Source organism: Coregonus lavaretus (assembly GCF_964263955.1).
Source record: "Coregonus lavaretus genome assembly, chromosome: 26".
NCBI lineage: Eukaryota > Metazoa > Chordata > Actinopteri > Salmoniformes > Salmonidae > Coregonus > Coregonus lavaretus.
The window spans coordinates 15,001,900-15,025,390 of NC_140013.1; the positions used below are offsets into that span (position 1 = coordinate 15,001,900).

The window sequence follows — 23,491 nt, forward strand, 5'->3', positions numbered from 1 at the left end:
AATGGAATATAATGTTCCTGATACCTTTCGGTTACTGGCCCAACGCTCTAACCACTAGGCTACCTGCCATACACATTCTTTCACTGATTTACCCGATAACCACTGCTCTCATAAGCACTCATAGGGTTGCAAAGGGAGGGTATATTACTGGTAACTTTCTAAGTTTACCAGTAAACTATGCTTGACTTGGACTAAAATAGGTTCCAGCACTCATTTTGGTTTTTGAGCTAATATTTTGAGAGGAAGAGGAACTCAAGCTGTAGAACATTTGAGGTGCCAGTACTCAGCTCCTCTGAGCTCCTGCCCAAGTCAAGCATTGTTCAACTACCAGAATTTGGGTAAATTACATAAAATCCTTGAAAGTTATCACATGACATCTAGTGGCCTTTTTGGGTACTTCAGATTATCATGTGTCTATAATTATCTCCGGCCACCTGTGTCACACCCTGATCTGTTTTACCTGTCTTGTGATTGTCTCAAACCCCCACCAGGTGTCTCCCATTACCTCATGTGTATTTATACCTGCGTTTTCCGTCAAGTCCTACCAGCGTGTTCGCATGCTCTAGTTTTTGCTTTTCCAGTCTTCCCAGTTCTGACCTTTCTGCCTGTCCTGACCCTGATCCTGCCTGCCGTCCTGTACCTGCATGACTCTGATTTGGATTACGACTCTTTGCCTGTCTTGACCTACCAATTGCCTGCCCCTTGTACTGTAATAAACTGTGAGACTCGTACTATCCGCCTCCTGTGTCTGCATCTGGGTCTTAGCCTGAGCCGTGATACCCTGTGTTACCTTATCACATGTAAAAAAATATATATAGCCTATACAAAAATATGATTTAAAAAAATAAAAAAATAGAATAACAAAACATTATCCTAAATATAACTCATCAACTTAGTGAATACCATTGGTATTTAATATGAGGGTTTCAGCATGAAATATCTTTTTATTTTTACCCACTTATTTATTTGACTAGCTATGTTAAAATGTCTTTGTTGTAGATATTTTGGCGCCAAACTGGTGGCACTTGTGAAATAAGTCAATAGTTGGAAGAGTTGGAGTGAATAGAAAATAATGCCATTGTTGATTAGATGCTTTTTTTCCATTAATTAGGCTATTTTCTCTTTAACTATATGGTCTATCCAATAGAAACTCATGGACAATATGGATATACAAAATTAATACTTTATATGACAAATGTAGTTATTCAAGTATAAAAAAAGTTATTCAAGTATAAATTACCAAAGTTACCATAGATAAACTGTTAATTACCTAAGTTACTGTCAAGTGAAAATGACATGCTGTAGATGTACAGATAAATGTAACATTGTGCACATCTAGGTATTTAATAAAATATTACATATAAGGCCCAGAATTCTTCCTGACCATGACCCAGCATGGCCAGGAACAACTCTGAGACGGAGACCTACTAATAAGTAGGCTATACCTATAGGGCCTGGAGTTTTTCTCATCAAAAAATACAATACATAGAGTGAAAATGTATGCATTTTGACATGAACTGCAGCTTAGCTGATCATATTTAATAATGATGTTTAATGGTCCAAATTATTGCGTTGTATTACTCTGAAAATGATTAGTTTCTCCTAAACAAGGGAAATCAGCAGTACTCATGTCCAAATATAGTTTATGTCCATGCCATCTCATCCATCTAGATGTATATGACAACGCTCATCTTTCCCATGTGCTAAAGCTGTACATTATCATATCACCTCTAAGACAGTGATTTTTCAGAAAGATTAATATACAGTAATGTAACACCAGTACATATACATTATATACAATAATAATGATCTAGGCTCTAAGCAGAACCACAGAGGAAAGTGGGAGAGGGTATGAAAAAAAACATCCACGATGAATAGATATATTATGTTGAAAACATATGTAGGTTCATCTTAATTTTAGTTAAACATCTCAAGGTATAGTAATGTAGGATTGTAAAAGTAGCCTATACAATTTCTCATAAGATTAGCGTTTGTTTTTTTAACCGGCCAACTGAATAAACAAGAAAAGCATTCACAGTAAGATTCAATGACTTAAGAAGAAAAGTCCTATTATTAGGCTAGTCCTTTTGTAACAAGTGAGCAGCGCATCATCGCAACTGTAGGCTGCTAGGAGAGGGATATTACGCGTGCATATTTGGGGAACAGGTTGGCCAACCGTGCGCGCAGTGCCATTATAAAACATTTGAAGAGCTCCATGCGCAACAGACCGTGCGGAGGTATTCTGATATCAGCACAGCAGACGTAGCGCCTTGGCTCACTCAGGGATATTGTGGATATTATACTCCGAGGAACATCGGTTAGGGGAGCATGACAACCGGGGCCATTCGGGACGCAGCGGACCGGGAGAAGCCCGCTCTCAGTCAAGCGGGTAGGCTATAGAGTTCAATTATGATTCAATGCGTTCAATGCGTGTTTTTTCAGTTGCTTAGCCTATACTGCGAATTAGTGTAAGCTACTGTATTTGAATTAGGCCTACTGTTTTACCATATTATGCTTAGTAAATTATGACAGCAACAATTAAATAGCTTAGTTGAAAGGATTTCGTTTTGGTCAAGGAAAAGTGATTTCTGTCTGTATGTGATTTTTGTCTGTATACATGAAAACTATGTAAGTTATATGCTTATTTAACAAATTATTTGTGCAGCATTTTGACATAGCCTATAATCCCCAAAGTAGTTTGCCTAATCATTAATCAAAGAAAGAAATATATGACATTTATTTGCAGGTTTAACTGTCGTTTTTAAGATTTACTTTGATTTTCTGCATTTGACTTTATTGTAATTTGAGACCTGCCAATGGAAAGAACGCTGACTGACGTGTATGTATTGATCTTGATGGGAGATTTTTACATGCACTGATCACAAATTAGAATTCGGCCCATTGTGGTTATTATACTGGCTAATTATCAATTTGGAGACTTGGTAGAGCTGTTTTGCATATGTGGAGTTATTCTCTGTCTGAGGGTTTTTAATATGTATTCTCTATACTGTCCTTTCAGTATGACAGTCTGCACAATAAATTAGGCCTAACACATCTTACATGTTATTATTACCATCATGTTACTAATCCTTATTATTTAGAAAATAGTAAATCATGGACTGGAGCCAATCTGCTCCCTCTCTGTGCCAGAGTTCTCAGTATAAACATGTAACTTTTTATTTAGTTTTTATCATAAATGGTCCCAGCCAACATTTCCATGTGGGGCCTATATGGGTTACAGGCCCCATGAGGGAAACCCAACAGGAACCCAAAAAGTTTTGTCCTCAGTGTCCACGTTGGCTCCACATGTGGGTATGAAGCCCAACATGAGCCCACATAAAGCCCAACATGGCAACCACATGTGGGGCCAATGTGGGTACTGAGGACAAAACTTTGTGGGCCCCTTCTGGTTATCCTACTGGGGCCCCAAGTGTTAACCCTTCTTTAACCCACCTGGGCTAGGTATACATTGTACAGTGAAATAGTATTGTGACTGATTATGCATCTGTGGGTTCAGAACTGATGAAGAGGAGGAACAGGATGGCGATATGGCTGGTACTGGGCATGCTCTGTCTGTCCCTAGTCCTGGTCATTCTGGGGATCTACACCACCACTCGCACAGAGAGCCTCAGCATCACCGGATACGCCTCTGGAGTCATTGTAAGTACATCTTCATTATCATCATCATCACCATCATCATTATCATCATTATGTTCATCTGCCATTTTGGTGAAAATGACTCACTATACATATAATTTAACTTTTAACAACAACCACATTTTCTCTAATTTTGTCTCTTTTTGTCATAAAAAAACAACACAGACCTTAAGAATAAAGTGGTTGTAATGCCAAGGATGCAGGTCTTCAGAAATTATTGACAGATGGGGAAACTGTGGTTTGTGAGTCATTGTCCGCAAAACAAGATGTCTTCCAAATCATGACAATTAAAATCTCATAAATGTCGTGAGAGCTGTCATCATTCGTGTTGTTGAACAAACCCTCATCTTATTATAGCACATGACAGACAAACAACATATATTTCGGCTGTTATTCACATCAAAGCCAGTAAATCTTTCCAGTATATTTTATATACATTTGAAGACTGATAATTTCTAAGTGTATAATCTCAGTTAACCCAGAACTAAAGTATTGTGTAATTGGTCAGCTGCTCGATTAAGTTATGGGTCCATATGTGTTAAAAGATTGGATCAAGAGATGCTAGAACTAGGTGCTTAACCTTCTCTCTTTGCAAGTTACAGGCCGAATGTCCCCTTCGGAAATTCAAAATATGTTAACAACTGCGAAATTGTCATTTGTCCATATAACCAGTGACGAAAAACCCAAACACCGGAACTACTGCTGCTCGCTATCCCACACATCCCATTCCTTTCCGAGAGTTCTACAGTGTCAGATATGTTTACGTAGATCTGTCCACAAGAGATTACTCAGTGTAAGATAGAGAATATTGAATAAAAGTTAGATTCTGTTTTGTAGTGGCATTATAGAGTTGGAAAGAGAGTCCACGCTTCTGTGACATCATGGGAAGTATATTGGTTGTTATCCGTTTTTAAAGTAGTTAATATCTTATTCTCAACCAATAGGAAGTTCCACCCAGTTGACTACTTGAAAACTGTGAAAATCTCCAATGGCGCTGCCAATGCTAAAACAGGCTTTGTGGCAAGTTTGCCCTCTATCCATCTCTATGAGTGGTATTATTAGATTGACATGGATAAGACACAGCCATGTTGTTAACAGGTGCATTTTCTATTATGTCCACGTTTTAAACCTTAGCATTTCTTCTGCTGGATCACCGCAACTCGATTCTGATTTGGGAGTAACATTAGTGGAGTGATTCAACTGTGCAGTTCATTGACGCTTCCAATGCTGTTGTAGTAGTAGTCCGCCAGGGAATAATCTTTGCATAACAATAACATCAGTGAACGGAGCTGTTATTTATCCCTTGACTTTACATGACTTTTAATAGTGCGTAAAGTTCTCTACAGTAAGAGCCAACTGCTGGTATCGCTCTAACAGTGGCTGTTCTATTTTATCTCTGCAGTTGGTTTTTGGATCCTTCCTGGGTGTTCTTGGACTCTGCCTGGAGGAAAACCGAAAACAGCTGGTACATACAACTACTCCTCACTCATTTGTCACATTTGTACTATCCTTCCTCCATAATGGTCTCTCTCTCTCTTCCTCTGCTTATCCCAGCATGTTCTCACCTGATCCATCTCTCTCTCTCATCCTCTTGGTTATAGTTGCATCCATGCACAGCAGAGATTGATTTGGGTAACTCCAGGCTGTGTGCAGGCTTTTTTTCTAAGCCGAACACTTTAACACCTGATTTAGCTGATAGTGGACCATTTGTTACAAAAGCATGCACACCCCATGGATGTTGCTTGCCTCTGATGCACAGTGTTTACAGGGCTAATGACCAAATTAGTAGTTTTAAAAGAGGTTACTTAGGGTTGAGTTTTGGTTTCAGTGTATTTCCGTAATGCATCTTTCAGTTGATTGTCTTTTTTATCTGTCAAAGAGAGTGGGAGTGATTAAGAATAGAGAGTGGTGTGGTATCCAAGCCACAGCCACAGCCTCAGTTTGGTGTAAAAGCCAGAAATATGGTCTGTAAAAAATAGAAGGAAAAACCCTAAAACTCATTGGATAATAGTCATGAAAGATCTATGTCTAGAAAGATTTAAATCATTGTAGCCAGCTGATATTTGAAGTGAAACATATGCCCTTATAATCGCTGTAAACAAAGACACTGTTTCTAGGGTAGAATTCAGGGTTGAGCATGCCAATCTTTTACACACCAACTAATAGAATGCAAAGTTAAAGAACCTGATCTTCAACAAGCTCAGGCCAACAGACTCAGCATGGCCAACGCTGTGTCTTTCCAGTCCAAACCACATCCCATGGTACTCTCTGTTCTCCACCTCACACAGCAGGACTAGTCATTAACAAGTTTGAGAAGATGGACAGAGTAGTGTGTGTGTGTGTGTGTGCGTGTGTAGTGGATAAGGATATTGATGAGTATGTGTGGGGCTCCTCCATACCATCTCATTTTATCCAGCAGAGGCAAACATTTTGAAAAAGGAGAGAGATACTGAGTGTATAAACAGAAAGGAACTTGTTAGGTCGAGGAAAGACAGGGAGATGGAGAGAGTGAGGGGACCCCAGCATAGAGGAGTAAATGTGCCTGGCTTGGAAAGTATCTCAATGCCTGCAGTGCAGACACACACACACTGTGATGAGGTGATGTCGAAGGAGTCAGGCGCAGGAGGGTAAATCACAGAATAACAGGCTTTATTCCGCAACCGCAGTAACGCATCAAAAACACTCCAGTGCGCAAAACAGGCGCACTGGAAAATACAAGGCACACAGGGAAATATCCCAGCGATACAAAATACAAGGAGCTCCACCAAGCTTCACTAACCTCCACAATAAACAATCACACACAAAGACAAGGGGGTAGAGGGAACACGTACAGTGGGGGAAAAAAGTATTTAGTCAGCCACCAATTGTGCAAGTTCTCCCACTTAAAAAGATGAGAGAGGCCTGTAATTTTCATCATAGGTACACGTCAACTATGACAGACAAATTGAGAAGAAAAAAATCCAGAAAATCACATTGTAGGATTTTTTATGAATTTATTTGCAAATTATGCTGGAAAATAAGTATTTGGTCACCTACAAACAAGCAAGATTTCTGGCTCTCACAGACCTGTAACTTCTTCTTTAAGAGGCTCCTCTGTCCTCCACTCGTTACCTGTATTAATGGCACCTGTTTGAACTTGTTATCAGTATAAAAGACACCTGTCCACAACCTCAAACAGTCACACTCCAAACTCCACTATGGCCAAGACCAAAGTGCTGTCAAAGGACACCAGAAACAAAATTGTAGACCTGCACCAGGCTGGGAAGACTGCATCTGCAATAGGTAAGCAGCTTGGTTTGAAGAAATCAACTGTGGGAGCAATTATTAGGAAATGGAAGACATACAAGACCACTGATAATCTCCCTCGATCTGGGGCTCCACGCAAGATCTCACCCCGTGGGGTCAAAATGATCACAAGAACGGTGAGCAAAAATCCCAGAACCACACGGGGGGACCTAGTGAATGACCTGCAGAGAGCTGGGACCAAAGTAACAAAGCCTACCATCAGTAACACAATACGCCGCCAGGGACTCAAATCCTGCAGTGCCAGACGTGTCCCCCTGCTTAAGCCAGTACATGTCCAGGCCCGTCTGAAGTTTGCTAGAGTGCATTTGGATGATCCAGAAGAGGATTGGGAGAATGTCATATGGTCAGATGAAACCAAAATAGAACTTTTTGGTAAAAACTCAACTCGTCGTGTTTGGAGGACAAAGAATGCTGAGTTGCATCCAAAGAACACCATACCTACTGTGAAGCATGGGGGTGGAAACATCATGTTATTTTGTTATTGACCAAATACTTATTTTCCACCATAATTTGCAAATAAATTCATAAAAAATCCTACAATGTGATTTTCTGGATTTCTTTCTCTCATTTTGTCTGTCATAGTTGACGTGTACCTATGATGAAAATTACAGGCCTCTCTCATCTTTTTAAGTGGGAGGAACTTGCACAATTGGTGGCTGACTAAATACTTTTTTCCCCCACTGTATACAGGTACTGATGAGGGAATATGAACCAGGTGTGTTTAATAAACAAGACAAAACAAATGGAATGATGAGATGAGGAGCGGCAGTGGCTAGAAGGCCGGTGACGATGAAGGATGCCGAAGCCTGCCCGAACAAGGAGAGGTGGCAGCTTCGGAGGAAGTCGTGACACACACACACACACACAATAGTTCATGAATGATTCTTAAAAATGATTCCAGATGGGTATTGTTAGCTGTTGTTCTGTTGCAATTACATTTCTCCACAGTTTTCTTGGAATTTAGAAAATCTGTCAACATTAGTGACCTATAAAAGTAAAGCAGTCTGCTGCTAATTATTCTCACCTGCTCATTTCTGTCTCTTGTTACGGTTCTTGTAATCGTATAAGAAAACAAGAGCATTTTCCAATTAAAATCACATAAATGTTAAAGAAGCCTTTTTAATGATGCTTGTAGGTAAACAGAGACAGAGGGAGACCGCGAGAAAGAGAGTGTTACGAGAGGGGGGGGGGGGGGGGGGGGGGGAGACAAATAGGGGGAGATAGAGAGTGTTGTCTGTCAGTTCTGTTTATCTTTAAGCATTATTACACTGAACAAAAATATAAACGCAACATGTAAAGTCTTGGTCCCATGTTTCATGAGCTGAAATAAAAGATCCAAGAAATTTTCCTTATGCACAAGAAGCTAATTTCTCTCAAATGCACAAATTTGTTTACATCCGTGTTAGTGAGCATTTCTCCTTTGCCAAGATAATCCATCCACCTGACAGGTGTGGCATATCAAGAATCTGATTAAACAGCATGATCCTTACACAGGTCCACCTTGTGCTGGGGACCATAAAAGGCCACTCTAAAATGTACAGTTTTGTCACACAACACAATGCCACAGATGTCTCAAGTTTGCAATTGGCATGCTGACTACAGGAATGTCCACCAGAGCTGTTGCCAGAGAATTTAATGTTCATTTCTCTACCAGAAGCCACCACCAGAAGCCACGTTGTTTTATAGAATTTGGCAGTACGTCCAACCAGCCTCACAACCGCAGACCACGTGTATGGCGTTGTGTGGGCGAGTGGTTATTTTTTAAAAGTATCTGTGACCAACAGATGCATATCTGTATTCCCAGTCATGTGAAATCCATAGATTAGGGCCTAATGAATTTAGTTCAATTGACTGATTTCCTCATATGAACTGTAACTGAAATTGTTGCATGTTGCATTTATATTTTTGTTCAGTATATAACAGGCCACTGTTATTTTGTATAATTCTAATCATGTCTGTAATCATGTCCAAGATAGACACGTCCAGCTATCTGTTAAACTGATATTGTCATAGACTCGACATGACCTCAGTGGCTGTCACGGAGTAGGGACCAGCTCATTGGCCAGAATGGCTGCCAGGGCTCCAGTCCTGCCAGACCACCCTGGTTTAGTTTAGGCTACTTACTTACCAACTTAGGCTCATCTCCCATTAGAGATCACAGACCATTGACCATGTGCAGAGAGGTTAGTTCTGCTACGAGCGGTCTCTGAGGTTAGGGTAGTGTTTATTAGGGCAGGGATTCTCAAACTTTTAGAGGCTGGGGACCCCTTTTGTAATAGCAAATTCATCAGGGACCCCCTCATAATCAGAACACAACTCGAGTGAGATAAAATAAAATATAAGTTTTACAATGAATTCGGCAGTGCATGGTCGCACTAACCAAGTTTTGGACCCTGGGAAGGAACATTTTAAAGACCCGCCTCTTGGAATTGCAGTTTTCAAGCTAATTTCCTGCTATTCTACACATTTTTCCATGAGGCAGAGAGAAAACTTAGCGGTTTTAAAAATATGATGTTTCTTTTTACCAATATCCCAGTGAGTCTCCCAGGTCCATGTTGCCCAGGGTTAAGAACATAAATTATAGATTAATAATATTACATTGTATTTTACTACACCCCATGAACGTATTCCACTAATCCCTTGGCCAAAATCGTTTAATCTGTTGTTGTTAGTAATATTCATTAGCAAAAGATAAAAAAACTAAGTTTTATGCAAAAACACTGAGTGTACAAAACATTAGGAACACCTGCTCTTTCCATGACATACAGTGCATTCGGAAAGTATTCAGACCCCTTGACTTTTTCCACATTTTGTTATCTTACAGCCTTATTCTAAAATGGATTAAATTATTTTTTCCCTTCATCAATCTACACACAATGCCACATAATGACAAAGCAAAATATGTTTACACATTTATAAAAATAAACTGAAATATCACATTTACATAAGTATTCAGCCCCTTTACTCAGTACTTAGTTGAAGCACCTTTGGCAGCGATTACAGCCTCAAGTCTTTTTGGGTATGACGCTACAAGCTTGACACGTCTGTATTTGTGGAGTTTCTCCCATTCTTCTCTGCAGATCCTCTCAAGGTCTGTCAGGTTGAATGCACAGCTATTTTGAGGTCTCTACAGAGATGTTCGATCGGGTTCAAGTCCGGGCTCATGCTGGGCCACTCAAGGACATTCAGAGACTTGTCCCAAAGCCACTCCTGCATTGTCTTGGCTGTGTGCTTAGAGACGTTGTCCTGTTGGAAGGTGAACCTTTGCCCCAGTCTGAGGTCCTGAGTGATCTGGAGTAGGTTTTCATCAAGGATCTCTCTGTATTTAGCTCCGTTCATCTTTCCCTCGATTCTGACTAGTCTCCCAGTCCCTGCTGCTGAAAAACATCCCCACAGCATGATGCTGTCACCACCATGCTTCACCATAGAGATGGTGCCAGGTTTCCTCCAGACGTGACGCTTGGCATTCAGGCCAAAGAGTTCAATCTTGGTTTCATCAGACCAGAGAATCTTGTTTCTCATGGTCTGAGAGTCCTTTAGATGCCTTTTGGCAAACTCTAAGCAGGCTGTCATGTGCCTTTTCCTGAGGAGTGGCTTCCGTCTGGTCACTTTACCATAAAGGCCTCATTGGTGGAGTGCTGCAGAGATGGTTGTCCTTCTGGAAGGTTCTCCCATCTCCACAGAGGAACTCTGGAGCTCTGTTAGAGTAACCATTGGATTCTTGGTCACCTCACTGACCAAGGCCCTTCTCCCCCGATTGCTCAGTTTGTCCGGGTGGCCAGCTCTAGGAAGAGTCTTGGTGGTTCCAAACTTCTTCCGCTTAAGGATGATGGAGGCCACTGTGTTCTTGGGGACCTTCAATGCTGCGGAAATGTTTTCGTACCCTTCCCCAGATCAGTGCCACGACACAATCCTGTCTCGGAGCTCTACGGACAATTCCTTCGACCTCATAGCTTGGTTTTTGCTCTGACACGCCTTTCCAAATCATGTCCAATCAATTGAATTTACCACAGGTGGACTCCAATCAGGTTGTAGAAACATCTCAAGGATGATCAATTGAAACAGGATGCACCTGAGCTCAATTTTGAGTCTCATAGCAAAGGGTCTGAATACATATGTAAATAAGGAATTTCTGGTTTTTATTTGTAATAAATGTGCAAAAATTTCTAAAAACCTGTTTTTGCTTTGTCATTATGGGGATTGATGAGGGGAAAAAATAATCTAATCAATTTTAGAATAAGGCTGTAACGTAACAAAATGTGGAAAAGTCAAGGGGTCTGAATACTTTCCGAATGCACTGTAGACTGAACAGTTGAATCCTGGTGAAAGCTATGACCCCTTATTGATGTCACCTGTCAAATCCACTTCAGTCAGTGTAGATGAAGGGGAGGACACAGGTTAAAGAAGGATTCTTAAGCCTTGTATGTGTGCCATTCAGAGGGTGAATGGGCAAGACAAAAGATTTAAGTGCCTTTGAACGGGGTATGGTAGTTGGTGCCAGGCGCACCAGTTTGAGTTTGTCAAGAACTGCAACGCTACTGGGTTTTTCACACTCAACAGTTTCCTGTGTGTATCAAGAATGGTCCACCACCCAAAGGACATCCAGCCAACTTGACACAACTGTGGGAAGCATTGGAGTCAATATCGGCCAGCATCCCTGTGGAACGCTTAAAACACCTTTTAGAGAATGCCCCGACGAATTGAGGCTGTTCTGAGGGCAAAAGGGTTGTTTTGTACACTCAGTGTATACAGTGCCTTTAGAAAGTATTCACACCCCTTGACCTTTTCCACATTTTGTTGTGTTGCATCCTGAATTTAAAATGGATTAAATTGAGACACAATACCCCATAATGTCAAAGTGGAATTATGTTTTTAGCCATTTTTACAAATTAATAAAAAATGAAAAGTGGAAATGTCTTGCACCAATAAGTATTCCACCCCTTTGTTATGCAAGCCTAAATACGTTCAGGAGTAAGAATTTGCTTAACAAGTCACATAATAAGTTGCATGGACTCACTCTGTGTGCTATAATAGTGTTTAACATGATTTTTGAATGACTACCTCATCTCTGAACCCCACACATACAATTATCTGTAAGGTCCCTCAGTCGAGTAGTGAATTTCAAACACAGATTCAACCACAAAGACCAGGGAGGTTTTCCAATGCCTCCCTAACTGTTTGCAATAAGTCGCTAAAGTAATACTGCTAAAAATGTGGCAAAGCAATTAACTTTTTGTCCTGAATACAACGTGTTATGTTTGTGGCAAATCCAATACAACACATTACTGAGTACCACTCTACATATTTTCAAACATAGTGGTGGCTGCATCATATTATAAGCAATGTTCCCTCTAAGCTACGCACGTGTGCGGTCGCGCAACTTCCCCAGGACTGCCGTGCAGAATAAATATCAGCTCGCGCTGAAAAGCCCGAGACTGATCTTCAGTCAACTTTCTAGTTTTCCGCTTTCGTTAACACTATCAACGTTCCCCTCTACTGTGCGAATTGTGATCGAATCAACACAATATTAACCACTTTCATGCAACATACTGATACAAAACGAACTATGCAAGATATTTTCTTGTAGGCAGAACGCATTGGAGTAGGATTCTATTGCATTGACAGGCACGACTCAGGCCCATACTCTACACAGACCGGTGCGCCATAATCAATCAGAGCTGCAGTATCCCTATATGCAAATACACCATTGCCATATATAGATCTGTGCCATTCACGTTGAACTGGACTGTGTTTACAGCATGAGTGGTCGCAAGTAGATGTGCTTGTTTTGAGATCAAAGCAAGAGCTGCATGTAGCCAGGTGTGTACATTTGTTCATATTCTTTGCTAGTAAGTGAGTTATTAGCCCAGTAATAGCACATTTCTAGTCATCAATGGGGGAGTGGTTGCTTCCTACAAGAGCAGAAAGCGTGTGCATTTCTAGCCATCTTTGAACAGCAAGTCATGTAAAGAGCTTTTTTTCTGTCTTAAAGGGGCAGTGTTGTATTTTGAGACAGGCTTGAATAAGCTAAGTAGCCAATAGGCAGAGGGTAGCATAACTTGTCAGATTCTCTGTAATAATGGTATGGGAATAATAATGCATTTTATTTTGTAAAGTGGTTTCTTGCATCAAACAACATCTTCAGTCACCTCCTTGTCTGAAGGACAAGTGGATAAACAGGTTAATGTCAACCCCCCCCCAAAAAAAAGTACCATGGAATGAAGGCCTACATTGAACACCACAGATTGTCTGCTACTGTAGGCTGAATGATAGAACAGCTATTTCCATGTTAAAATGTTATGGGATGCATTTTCTCCATTGTTTTTTATGGTAGGCCACTCTGATAGGCCTACATTATGATCAAATAGCCACAGTAGCCTACTTGGCCACTGTTATAACTGTAACTTAAAGCGGGTACAGCCTCAGTTTTCACAGTAAACACACGGCAGCAATTGCATAAAAATTTCAAAACGTTGAAGTTTGCGCTCAGCAGACCTGAAATTTGCTCAGTGCCTAAAGAAATTAGAGGGAACATTGGTTATGGGTATGCTTGTAATCATTAAGGGCTGGGGAGTTTTTCAGGATAAAAAGAAACGGAATGGAGCTAAGCACAGGTAAAATCCTAGAAGAAAACCTGGTTCAGTCTGCTTTCCACCAAACACTGGGAGATGAATTTACCTTTCAGCAGGACAATAACCTAAAACACAAGGCCAAATCTACACTGGAGTTGCTTACCAAGAAGACAGTGAATGTTCCTGAGTGGCCGAGTTACAGTTTTGACTTAAATTTACTTGAAAGTCTATGCCAAGAGCTGAACATTGTTGTCTAGCAATGATCAAAAACCAATTTGACAGAGCTTGAAGAATTTTGAAAAGAATAATGGGAAAATATTGCACAATCCAGCTGTGGAAAGCTCTTAGAGACTTACCCAGAAAGACTCACAGCTGTAATCGCTGCCAAAGGTGCTTCTACAAAGTATTGACCCAGGGGTGTGAATACTTACAGTTGAAGTCGGAAGTTTACATACACTTAGGTTGGAGTCATTAAAACTTGTTTTTCAACCACTCCACAAATTTCTTGTTAACAAACTATAGTTTTGGCAAGTCGGTTAGGACATCTACTTTGTGCATGACACAAGTAATTTTTCCAACAATTGTTTACAGAGAGATTAATTCACTGTATCACAATTCCAGTGGGTCTGAAGTTTACATACACTAAGTTGACTGTGCCTTTAAACAGCTTGGAAAATTCCAGAAAATGATATCATGGCTTTAGAAGCTTCTGATAGGCTAACTGGCATCATTTGAGTCAATTGGAAGTGTACCTGTGGATGTATTTCAAGGCCTACCTTCAAACTCAGTGCCTCTTTGCTTGACATCATGGGAAAATCAAAATAAATCAGCCAAGACCTCAGAAAAAAATGTGTAGACCTCCACGAGTCTGATTCATCAATGGGAGCAATTTCCAAACACCTGAAGGTACCACGTTCATCTGTACAAACAATAGTACGCAAGTATAAACACCATGGGACCACGCAGCCGTCATACCGCTCAGGAAGGAGACGCGTTCTGTCTCCTAGAGATGAACGAACTTTGGTGCAAAAAGTGCAAATCAATCCCAGAACAACAGCAAATGACCTTGTGAAGATGCTGGAGGAAACAGGTACAAAATATCTATAGCCACAGTAAAACGAGTCCTATATCGACATAACCTGAAAGGCCGCTCAGCACGGAAGAAGCCACTGCTCCAAAACCGTCATAAAAAAGCGAGACTAAGATTTGCAACTGCACATGGGGACAAAGATCGTACTTTTTGGAGAAATGTCCTCTGGTCTGAGGAAACAAAAATAGAACTGTTTGGCCGTAATGACCATCGTTATGTTTGGAGGGAAAAGGGGGACGCTTGCAAGCCGAAGAACACCATCCCAACCGTGAAGCACTGGGGTGGCAGCATCATGCTGTGGGGGTGCTTTGCTGCAGGTGGGACTGGTGCACTTCACAAAATAGATGGCATCATGAGGAAGGAAAATTATGTGGATATATTGAAGCAACATCTCAAGACATCAGTCAGGAAGTTAAAGCTTGGTCGCCAATGGGTCTTCCAAATGGCCAATGATCCCAAGCATACTTCCAATGTTGTGGCAAAATTGCTTAAGGACAACAAAGTCAAGGTATTGGAGTGGCCATCACAAAGCCCTGACCTCAATCTTATAGAACATTTATGGGCAGAACTGAAAAAGCGTGTGCGAGCAAGGAGTCCTACAAACCTGACTCAGTTACACCAGCTCTGTCAGGAGGAATGGGCCAAAATTCACCCAACTTATTGTGGGAAGCTTGTGGAAGGCTACCCGAAACGTTTGACCCAAGTTAAACAATTTAAAGGCAATGCTACCAAATACTAATTGAGTGTATGTAAACTTCTGACCCACTGGGAATGTGATAAAATAAATAAAAAGCTGAAATAAATCATTCTCTCTACTATTATTCTGACATTTCACATTCTTAAAATAAAGTGGTGATCCTAACTGACCTAAGACAGGGAATTTTTACATGGATTAAATGTCAGAAATTGTGAAAAACTGAGTTTAAATGTATTTGGCTAAGGTGTATGTAAACTTCCGACTTCAACTGTATGTAAATTAGATATTTCTGTTTTTCATTTTCAATAAATTTGCAAAAATGTGTAAAAACATGTTTTCACTTTGTCATTCTGGGGTATTATGTGTAGATGGGTGAGGATTTTTAAAATATTTAATCAATTTTGAATTCAGGCTGTAACACAACAAAATATGGAATAAGTCAAGGGGTATGAATACCTTTTGAAGGCACTGTATATATTGAGATCTGGCCGCGGACCCCTGCAGTACCTCCGCAGATGAAAACCCCTGTATTAGGGCATGCAATGGAAAACTTTTAAAAACGTTTTGCAACAGGGGAAAAATGTAAATCTTATTGGGCAAGTCCATGTACTGTAGTCCCTTCCTGTTTTAGGCAGTTTTCTTCAGTTTGGTGCCTACCCACTGGGCACAGATATCATTTCAACTTCTAGTTTTTATTTATATTTGATTGAGATGTCAACTAACGTGACTTCAACGTGATTTTTCTTCCCACCATGTCATTGGATTTAAGTTAAAAGTTGGGTGAAAAAAATACTAAATTCCCTTACGTTGATGACTTTTTAGGCAAATCTAATCAGTTTTCCACATTGATCCAACGTCATCAGATATAATATTTTTTGTTGAAATGACGTGGAAACAACGTTGATGCAACCAGTTTTTGCCCAGTGGGTAATGAACACGTCCCAGAGCAAGCTTCCCTCAGGTCCACAAATGTCTCAGCCCCCACCCCCCTCTTCTCGCATCTGTTTCTCTTTGTCTGCTGGCGGCCACAGCTCCTTCATATTCTCTCTCTCTCTCTCTCTCTCTTCTCTTCTCTTCTCTTCTCTTCTCTTCTCTTCTCTTCTCTTCTCTTCTCTTCTCTTCTCTTCTCTTCTCTTCTCTTCTCTTCTCTTCTCTTCTCTTCTCTTCTCTTCTCTTCTCTTCTCTTCTCTTCTCTTCTCTTCTCTTCTCTTCTCTTCTCTTCTCTTCTCTTCTCTTCTCTTCTCTTCTCTTCTCTCTGTCTCAGTGTGGATATCGTGTTAACACTGGGTTACATTTTGTTGAATCTGCTCTGCTATTTTGGACATAATATATGGCTTATTTCACAGCCAGACAACTTTTAGGGCCCATGTGAGATGTCGGCTCAGAGATGATCAAGAAATACGTGTGACTCTCCTGAGTAGATTTGTTGTTTGAGTGGATTCTCGTATCAGCAACTTGCATTAAGATAAAACATTTTCCTCGATCATGATATATGATTGCTTATATTTCTCAGAACTGATCTCAAATTAGATGTCAGGATAGGGTAGCTGAACTATTCAGATATCAAGACAGAAACCAGAGTCACTGGTTGCAAAAAAATACTATTACATTAAAAAAGGAAGTCTGTTTCTACTCAACAGAGTTTGTGTTAAATGGCACTAGGCACATAACATGCTTCTGACCATAAACAGTTGTTGTGGTTTGACAACATTTTTACATTTGTTTCTCTGTGTTACTTCATACTGTATTTCTCTTTTAATCATTATACTGTTCAAGCTGTCTCTCTCTTTTCACTCGAGTTGAGTGAAACGTTTGCTTTGACACAGCTGCATTTTGTCTGACATAATGTCTTAAATCCATATATGCTCCCAAGTGTGTTTATTGTAACAATCATTTGGTCTTCTGTCTTCATCAGACCCCTGATGAAATTTAAAGCTTTAAAAATCCCACTGGGCACACACTGGTTCAATCAACGTTGTTTCCACGTCATTTCATTTAAATTACATTGAACCAACGTGGAATAGTCGATGAATTGACGCTGGTGCCCAGTGGGATTGCTACATCCCACTTGGGAGGATATACGCAGTGTACTGTCTTCCTAGTTTTGTTGTTGAACATTAGTCTTACTAACATGTGCTCAGTCATATGTGTGTTTCTATCTTTTCTAATAATGTATGTTTCCCTTTCTCTCCAGCTTGTGGCGGCCATTGTTTTCCTGAGCTTCGGGATCATTGCCTCCTTCCTGTGTCTGGTGGTGGATGGCGTCTTCATCGTTTTCAACATGGTGAGTCACGTTGCTGCTTCACGTGTCTTTCAACTCAACAGATCACATGGTGTTCGAGACAATTGTGACCGTAAATGAAAATCTAACCTAAAACTAATTTATTTCTCATTCAGAGTGAAAATAGCAATTTTAGGGGGGGGGGGGGGGGGGGATCATTTATTTCTCATTTATTCAGTCGGCAGTAGGCTTGATCTCAGTTTCCCCCAGTCTCTGATCTTGATGTCGTGCATGAGAGTGTTTGTGAGAATAGCTGTAATATTAATGTTCATGCATGAGTGTTTCAAGGTGTGTAGATGGAGATTGACCCACACTGTCTAGAATGTTGAAAGCAGTTTGGATTGAGCCTCACTCCCTGTGGATGAGTGTGGTCATGAGAAACCTTTGGGTGAGAGAGCGTCCTCTCCTCCCATTTCAATGTGTTAACCCAACCGAAAATTTCACACAAGATCAAATGTTCCGTTTGCCATCCCAATAGCACAATATAACTTCAATAATTGCAATAAACTTAACACATTTACATTTCAAAGTGGAACAATGCATGGCTACACAATGACATTGCAATATAATATTAATGTGTACATTTCTAGGGATATGCCAAGATGCAAAGGACCCATGGTCCAGATTTGTGTCTGTCTGTCTGTCTGTCTGCCTGTGTCTGTCTGTCTGTCTGTCTGTCTGTCTGTCTGTCTGTCTGTCTGTCTGGCTGTCTGCATGTCTGCATGTCTGTATGTCTGTATGTCTGTCTGTCTGTCTGTATGTCTGCCTGCCTGTCTGTCTGCATGCCTATCTGATTGTGCAGGGCATTTGTGTTAGTATGTAGTGGGTGGAGGGCTGGGGAACCCAGCAAGCAAGTTATTGTATTAGACCAGTGATCACAAAGCTTCAGCTAGGAATGTTTACCTCTCTATCAAAACCCTATTAAAAACATCTAAAGAAGAGTGAATTGTAAAATACAAAGCACCAATAACAAACAAGGTAGACAATATGCCATGTATTAGGGATCTAAGTGAGAGTTTTCTTATACTTTTTTAAATGCAATTTGTTATTGTTTAAATTCTGCATTTCTTCTGTTTTTCTCAAAACTGTGAGCAAGAATGAATAAAGCCAAAGCAGACAGAAATAAGTCTTTGAGTATAGCAGACTGGTCTCACAGACTAGACGTAACATAGTAAATATAAATCCTTGACAGTCAAATTAGTATGATATGTTACGTTTGGTATGGTTACAGATAAAAGGTTACTTAAGGTAAAAATGAAAGAAGGATGATTGGTCGGGGTGGATGGGTGGGCGTATAACATGAACGTAAAGCAACCCAAAGTAGAGGTTAATCACGGAGAACATTAGCATTTTAGCTAATCAGCAACTTTGCAACTACTTACTACTTTATAGCTACTTTGTAACTACTTAGCATGTTAGCTAACTCTTCCCCTAACCCTAACCTTATCCCCTTTAGCTAACCCTTCCCCTAACCCTAACCCTTAACCCTAACCATAACCCTTTAACCTAACTCCTAACCTTAACCCTAACCTTAACCCCTAGAGATAGCTAACGTTAGCATTAGCCACCTAGACACCTAGCTAACGTTAGCCACAACAAATTGGAATTCGTAACATATCATACGTTTTGCTTATTCGTAACATATTGTACGTTTCGCAATTCGTAACATATCATACGAAATGGATGATGGACATCCACAAATTAATATATACCATACGAAACATAATATATCATACTAAATGTAGTGTTTCGGATTTACGTACAGAATAATATGAAATACTGTGAGACCAAGTTGGGTATAGGGGCACTAGACTCCACTGGGTGTCTGTTTCCCAATAAGTCTTGATCTGTAAGCAACCCCCACACCCCCCGTTTGACTACATAGTTGAAATATTTTTGTATTTTTGATTCCAAGTAGGATTTGACCCTATGAAGGGATGAGTATTAAAGTAAAAAAGAAGGACCTATTTTTGTCATAAATGTTATGGCTTTTCATTTGTATCCCTTTATAAGGAGAAGTGTAACAATTTGACATTTTAAACATTTTGCCTTTCCTCATGCTGTCAATATTACTAGGCCTTAGTTCTATTCACAATCATCAACCGGTCAAATCAAGTCCATATAGTAATCTGGCTTACAGTGGGGAAAAAAAGTATTTAGTCAGCCACCAATTGTGCAAGTTCTCCCACTTAAAAATATGAGAGAGGCCTGTAATTTTCATCATAGGTACACGTCAACTATGACAGACAAAATGAGAAATAAAAATCCAGAAAATCACATTATAGGACTTTTTATGAATTTATTTGCAAATTATGGTGGAAAATAAGTATTTGGTCAATAACAAAAGTTTCTCAATACTTTGTTATATACCCTTTGTTGGCAATGACACAGGTCAAACGTTTTCTGTAAGTCTTCACAAGGTTTTCACACACTGTTGCTGGTATTTTGGCCCATTCCTCCATGCAAATCTCCTCTAGAGCAGTGATGTTTTGGGGCTGTCGCTGGGCAACACGGACTTTCAACTCCCTCCAAAGATTTTCTATGGGGTTGAGATCAGGAGACTGGCTAGGCCACTCCAGGACCTTGAAATGCTTCTTACGAAGCCACTCCTTCGTTGCCCGGGCAGTGTGTTTGGGATCATTGTCATGCTGAAAGACCCAGCCACGTTTCATCTTCAATGCCCTTGCTGATGGAAGGAGGTTTTCACTGAAAATCTCACGATACATGGCCCCATTCATTCTTTCCTTTACACGGATCAGTCGTCCTGGTCTCTTTGCAGAAAAACAGCCCCAAAGCATGATGTTTCCACCCCCATGCTTCACAGTAGGTATGGTGTTCTTTGGATGCAACTCAGCATTCTTTGTCCTCCAAACACGACGAGTTGAGTTTTTACCAAAAAGTTCTATTTTGGTTTCATCTGACCTTATGACATTCTCCCAATCCTCTTCTGGATCATCCAAATGCACTCTAGCAAACTTCAGACGGGCCTGGACATGTACTGGCTTAAGCAGGGGGACACGTCTGGCACTGCAGGATTTGAGTCCCTGGCGGCGTAGTGTGTTACTGATGGTAGGCTTTGTTAATTTAGTCCCAGCTCTCTGCAGGTCATTCACTAGGTCCCCCCGTGTGGTTCTGGGATTTTTGCTCACCGTTCTTGTGATCATTTTGACCCCACGGGGTGAGATCTTGCGTGGAGCTCCAGATCGAGGGAGATTATCAGTGGTCTTGTATGTCTTCCATTTCCTAATAATTGCTCCCACAGTTGATTTCTTCAAACCAAGCTGCTTACCTATTGCAGATTCAGTCTTCCCAGCCTGGTGCAGGTCTACAATTTTGTTTCTGGTGTCCTTTGACAGCTCTTTGGTCTTGGCCATAGTGGAGTTTGGAGTGTGACTGTTTGAGGTTGTGGACAGGTGTCTTTTATACTGATAACAACTTCAAACAGGTGCCATTAATACAGGTAACGAGTGGAGGAGAGAGGAGCCTCTTAAAGAAGAAGTTACAGGTCTGTGAGAGCCAGAAATCTTGCTTGTTTGTAGGTGACCAAATACTTATTTTCCACCATAATTTGCAAATAAATTCATAAAAAATCCTACAATGTGATTTTCAGGATTTTTTTCTTCTCAATTTGTCTGTCATAGTTGACGTGTACCTATGATGAAAATTACAGGCCTCTCTCATCTTTTTAAGTGGGAGAACTTGCACAATTGGTGGCTGACTAAATACTTTTTTCCCCACTGTAGATGTCTGCCTCTAGATTATATCAATGCTTATGTTCAGCTTTTGTCACAGAAAGATTCCAATGCACTGTACAGATGTAGGATCTTAATTTGAGCAAGTTTGCTACAGCAGGAAGATAATCCTGCAGCAACAGGAAATGTGAATTATTATGTGGATTATAATTAATCAACACTTTTATGGGGGTTGATAGATTTTTCATAAGGGAAAATCAAGTCTGAAATTTAAAAGTGGAAATTACTAACTTTAGCAGCCTTTTTAAACCTCAAATACACTACAAGTTTTATATTTACTGCTTTCAGGAAAGTTCTCCTGCAACAGGGTGATCAAATGAACATCCTACATCTGTATGTATTCGGTACTTACAAATGTCAATAAGAGTTGACTTGACTAGTTCCAACGTAGTGTACTAGTTGATATACTTATATACAGTATGTGTTGAACAGCATAGTACATAACTACTATCTATTTACAATGCCTTAGTAAAAGCTGCAAAATTCACCCCTTCTGCTTCTAACATACACATATATATATATATATATATATATATATACAGTCATGGCCAAAATTGTTGGCACCCCTGAAATTTTTCCAGAAAATGAAGTATTTCTCACAGAAAAGTATTGAAATTACACATGTTTTGCTATGCACATGTTTATTTCCTTTGTGTGTATTGGAATAACACAAAAAAAACAGGAAAAAAGCAAATTTGACATAATTTCACACAAAACTCAAAAAATGGGCCGGACAAAATGATTGGCACCCTTAACTTAATATTTAGTTGCACACCCTTTGGAAAAAATTACTGAAATCAGTCGCTTCCTATAACCATCAATAAGCTTCTTACACCTCTCACCCGGAATTTTGGACCACTCTTCTTTTGCAAACTGCTCCAGGTCTCTCATATTGGATGGGTGCCTTTTCCCAACAGCAATTTTAAGATCTCTCCACAGGTGTTCAATGGGATTAAGATCTGGACTCATTGCTGGCCACTTCAGAACTCTCCAGCGCTTTGTTGCCATCCATTTCTGGGTGCTTTTTGAAGTATGTTTGGGGTCATTGTCCTGCTGGAAGACCCATGATCTCGGACGCAAACCCAGCTTTCTGACACTGGGCCCTACATTGCGACCCAAAATCCTTTGGTAATCCTCAGATTTCATGATGCCTTGCACACAGTCAAGGCACCCAGTGCCAGAGGCAGCAAAACAACCCCAAAACATCTTTGAACCTCCACCATATTTGACTGTAGGTACTGTGTTCTTTTCTTTGAAGGCTTCATTACATTTTCGGTAAACAGTAGAACGATGTGCTTTACCAAAAAGCTCTATCTTGGTCTCATCTGTCCATAAGACGTTCTCCCAGAAGGAATTTGGCTTACTCATGTACATTTTGGCAAACTGTAGTCTTGCTTTTTTATGTCTCTGTGTCAGCAGTGGGGTCCTCCTGGGTCTCCTGCCATAGCGTTTCATTTCATTCAAATTTCGACGTATAGTTCGCGCTGACACTGATGCACCCTGAGCCTGCAGGACAGCTTGAATTTCTTTGGAACTTGTTTGGGGCTGCTTATCCACCATCCGGACTATCCTGCGTTGCAACCTTTCATCAATTTTTCTCTTCCGTCCACGTCCAGGGAGATTAGCTACAGTGCCATGGGTTGCAAACTTCTTGATCATGTTGCGCACTGTGGACAAAGGAACATCTAGATCTCTGGAGATGGACTTGTAACCTTGAGATTGTTGATATTTTTCCACAATTTTGGTTCTCAAGTCCTCAGACAGTTCTCTTTTCCTCTTTCTGTTCTCCATGCTTAGTGTGGCACACACAGAAACACAATGCAAAGACTGAGTCAACTTCTCTCCTTTTTATCTGCTTTCAGGTGTAATTTTTAGATTGCCCACACCTGTTACTTGCCCCAGGTGAGTTTAAAGGAGCATCACATGCTTGGAACAAACTTATTTATCCACAATTTTGAAAGGGTGCCAATAACTTTGTCCGGCCCATTTTTTTAGTTTTGTGTGAAATTATGTCAAATTTGCTTTTTTCCTGTTTTTTTTTGTGTTATTCCAATACACACAAAGGAAATAAACATGTGCATAGCAAAACATGTGTAATTTCAATACTTTTCTGTGAGAAATACTTCATTTTCTGGA

At 40.3% G+C, this 23,491-nt stretch overlaps 1 protein-coding gene across 1 annotated transcript in view; it reads left to right on the forward strand.

The window, feature by feature from the left end:
• Window positions 1-2,224: 2,224 nt before the first annotated feature.
• LOC311102231 (transmembrane protein 255B) overlaps window positions 2,225-23,491 on the forward strand; it is a 45,807-nt gene continuing 24,540 nt past the window's right edge. The window contains exons 1-4 of the mRNA XM_084143489.1: window positions 2,225-2,389; window positions 3,518-3,660; window positions 5,060-5,122; window positions 17,517-17,606. Coding sequence (XP_083999615.1) covers window positions 2,329-2,389; window positions 3,518-3,660; window positions 5,060-5,122; window positions 17,517-17,606 — 357 coding nt within the window. The 5' untranslated portion in view covers window positions 2,225-2,328. The remainder of the gene's footprint in view (window positions 2,390-3,517; window positions 3,661-5,059; window positions 5,123-17,516; window positions 17,607-23,491) is intronic.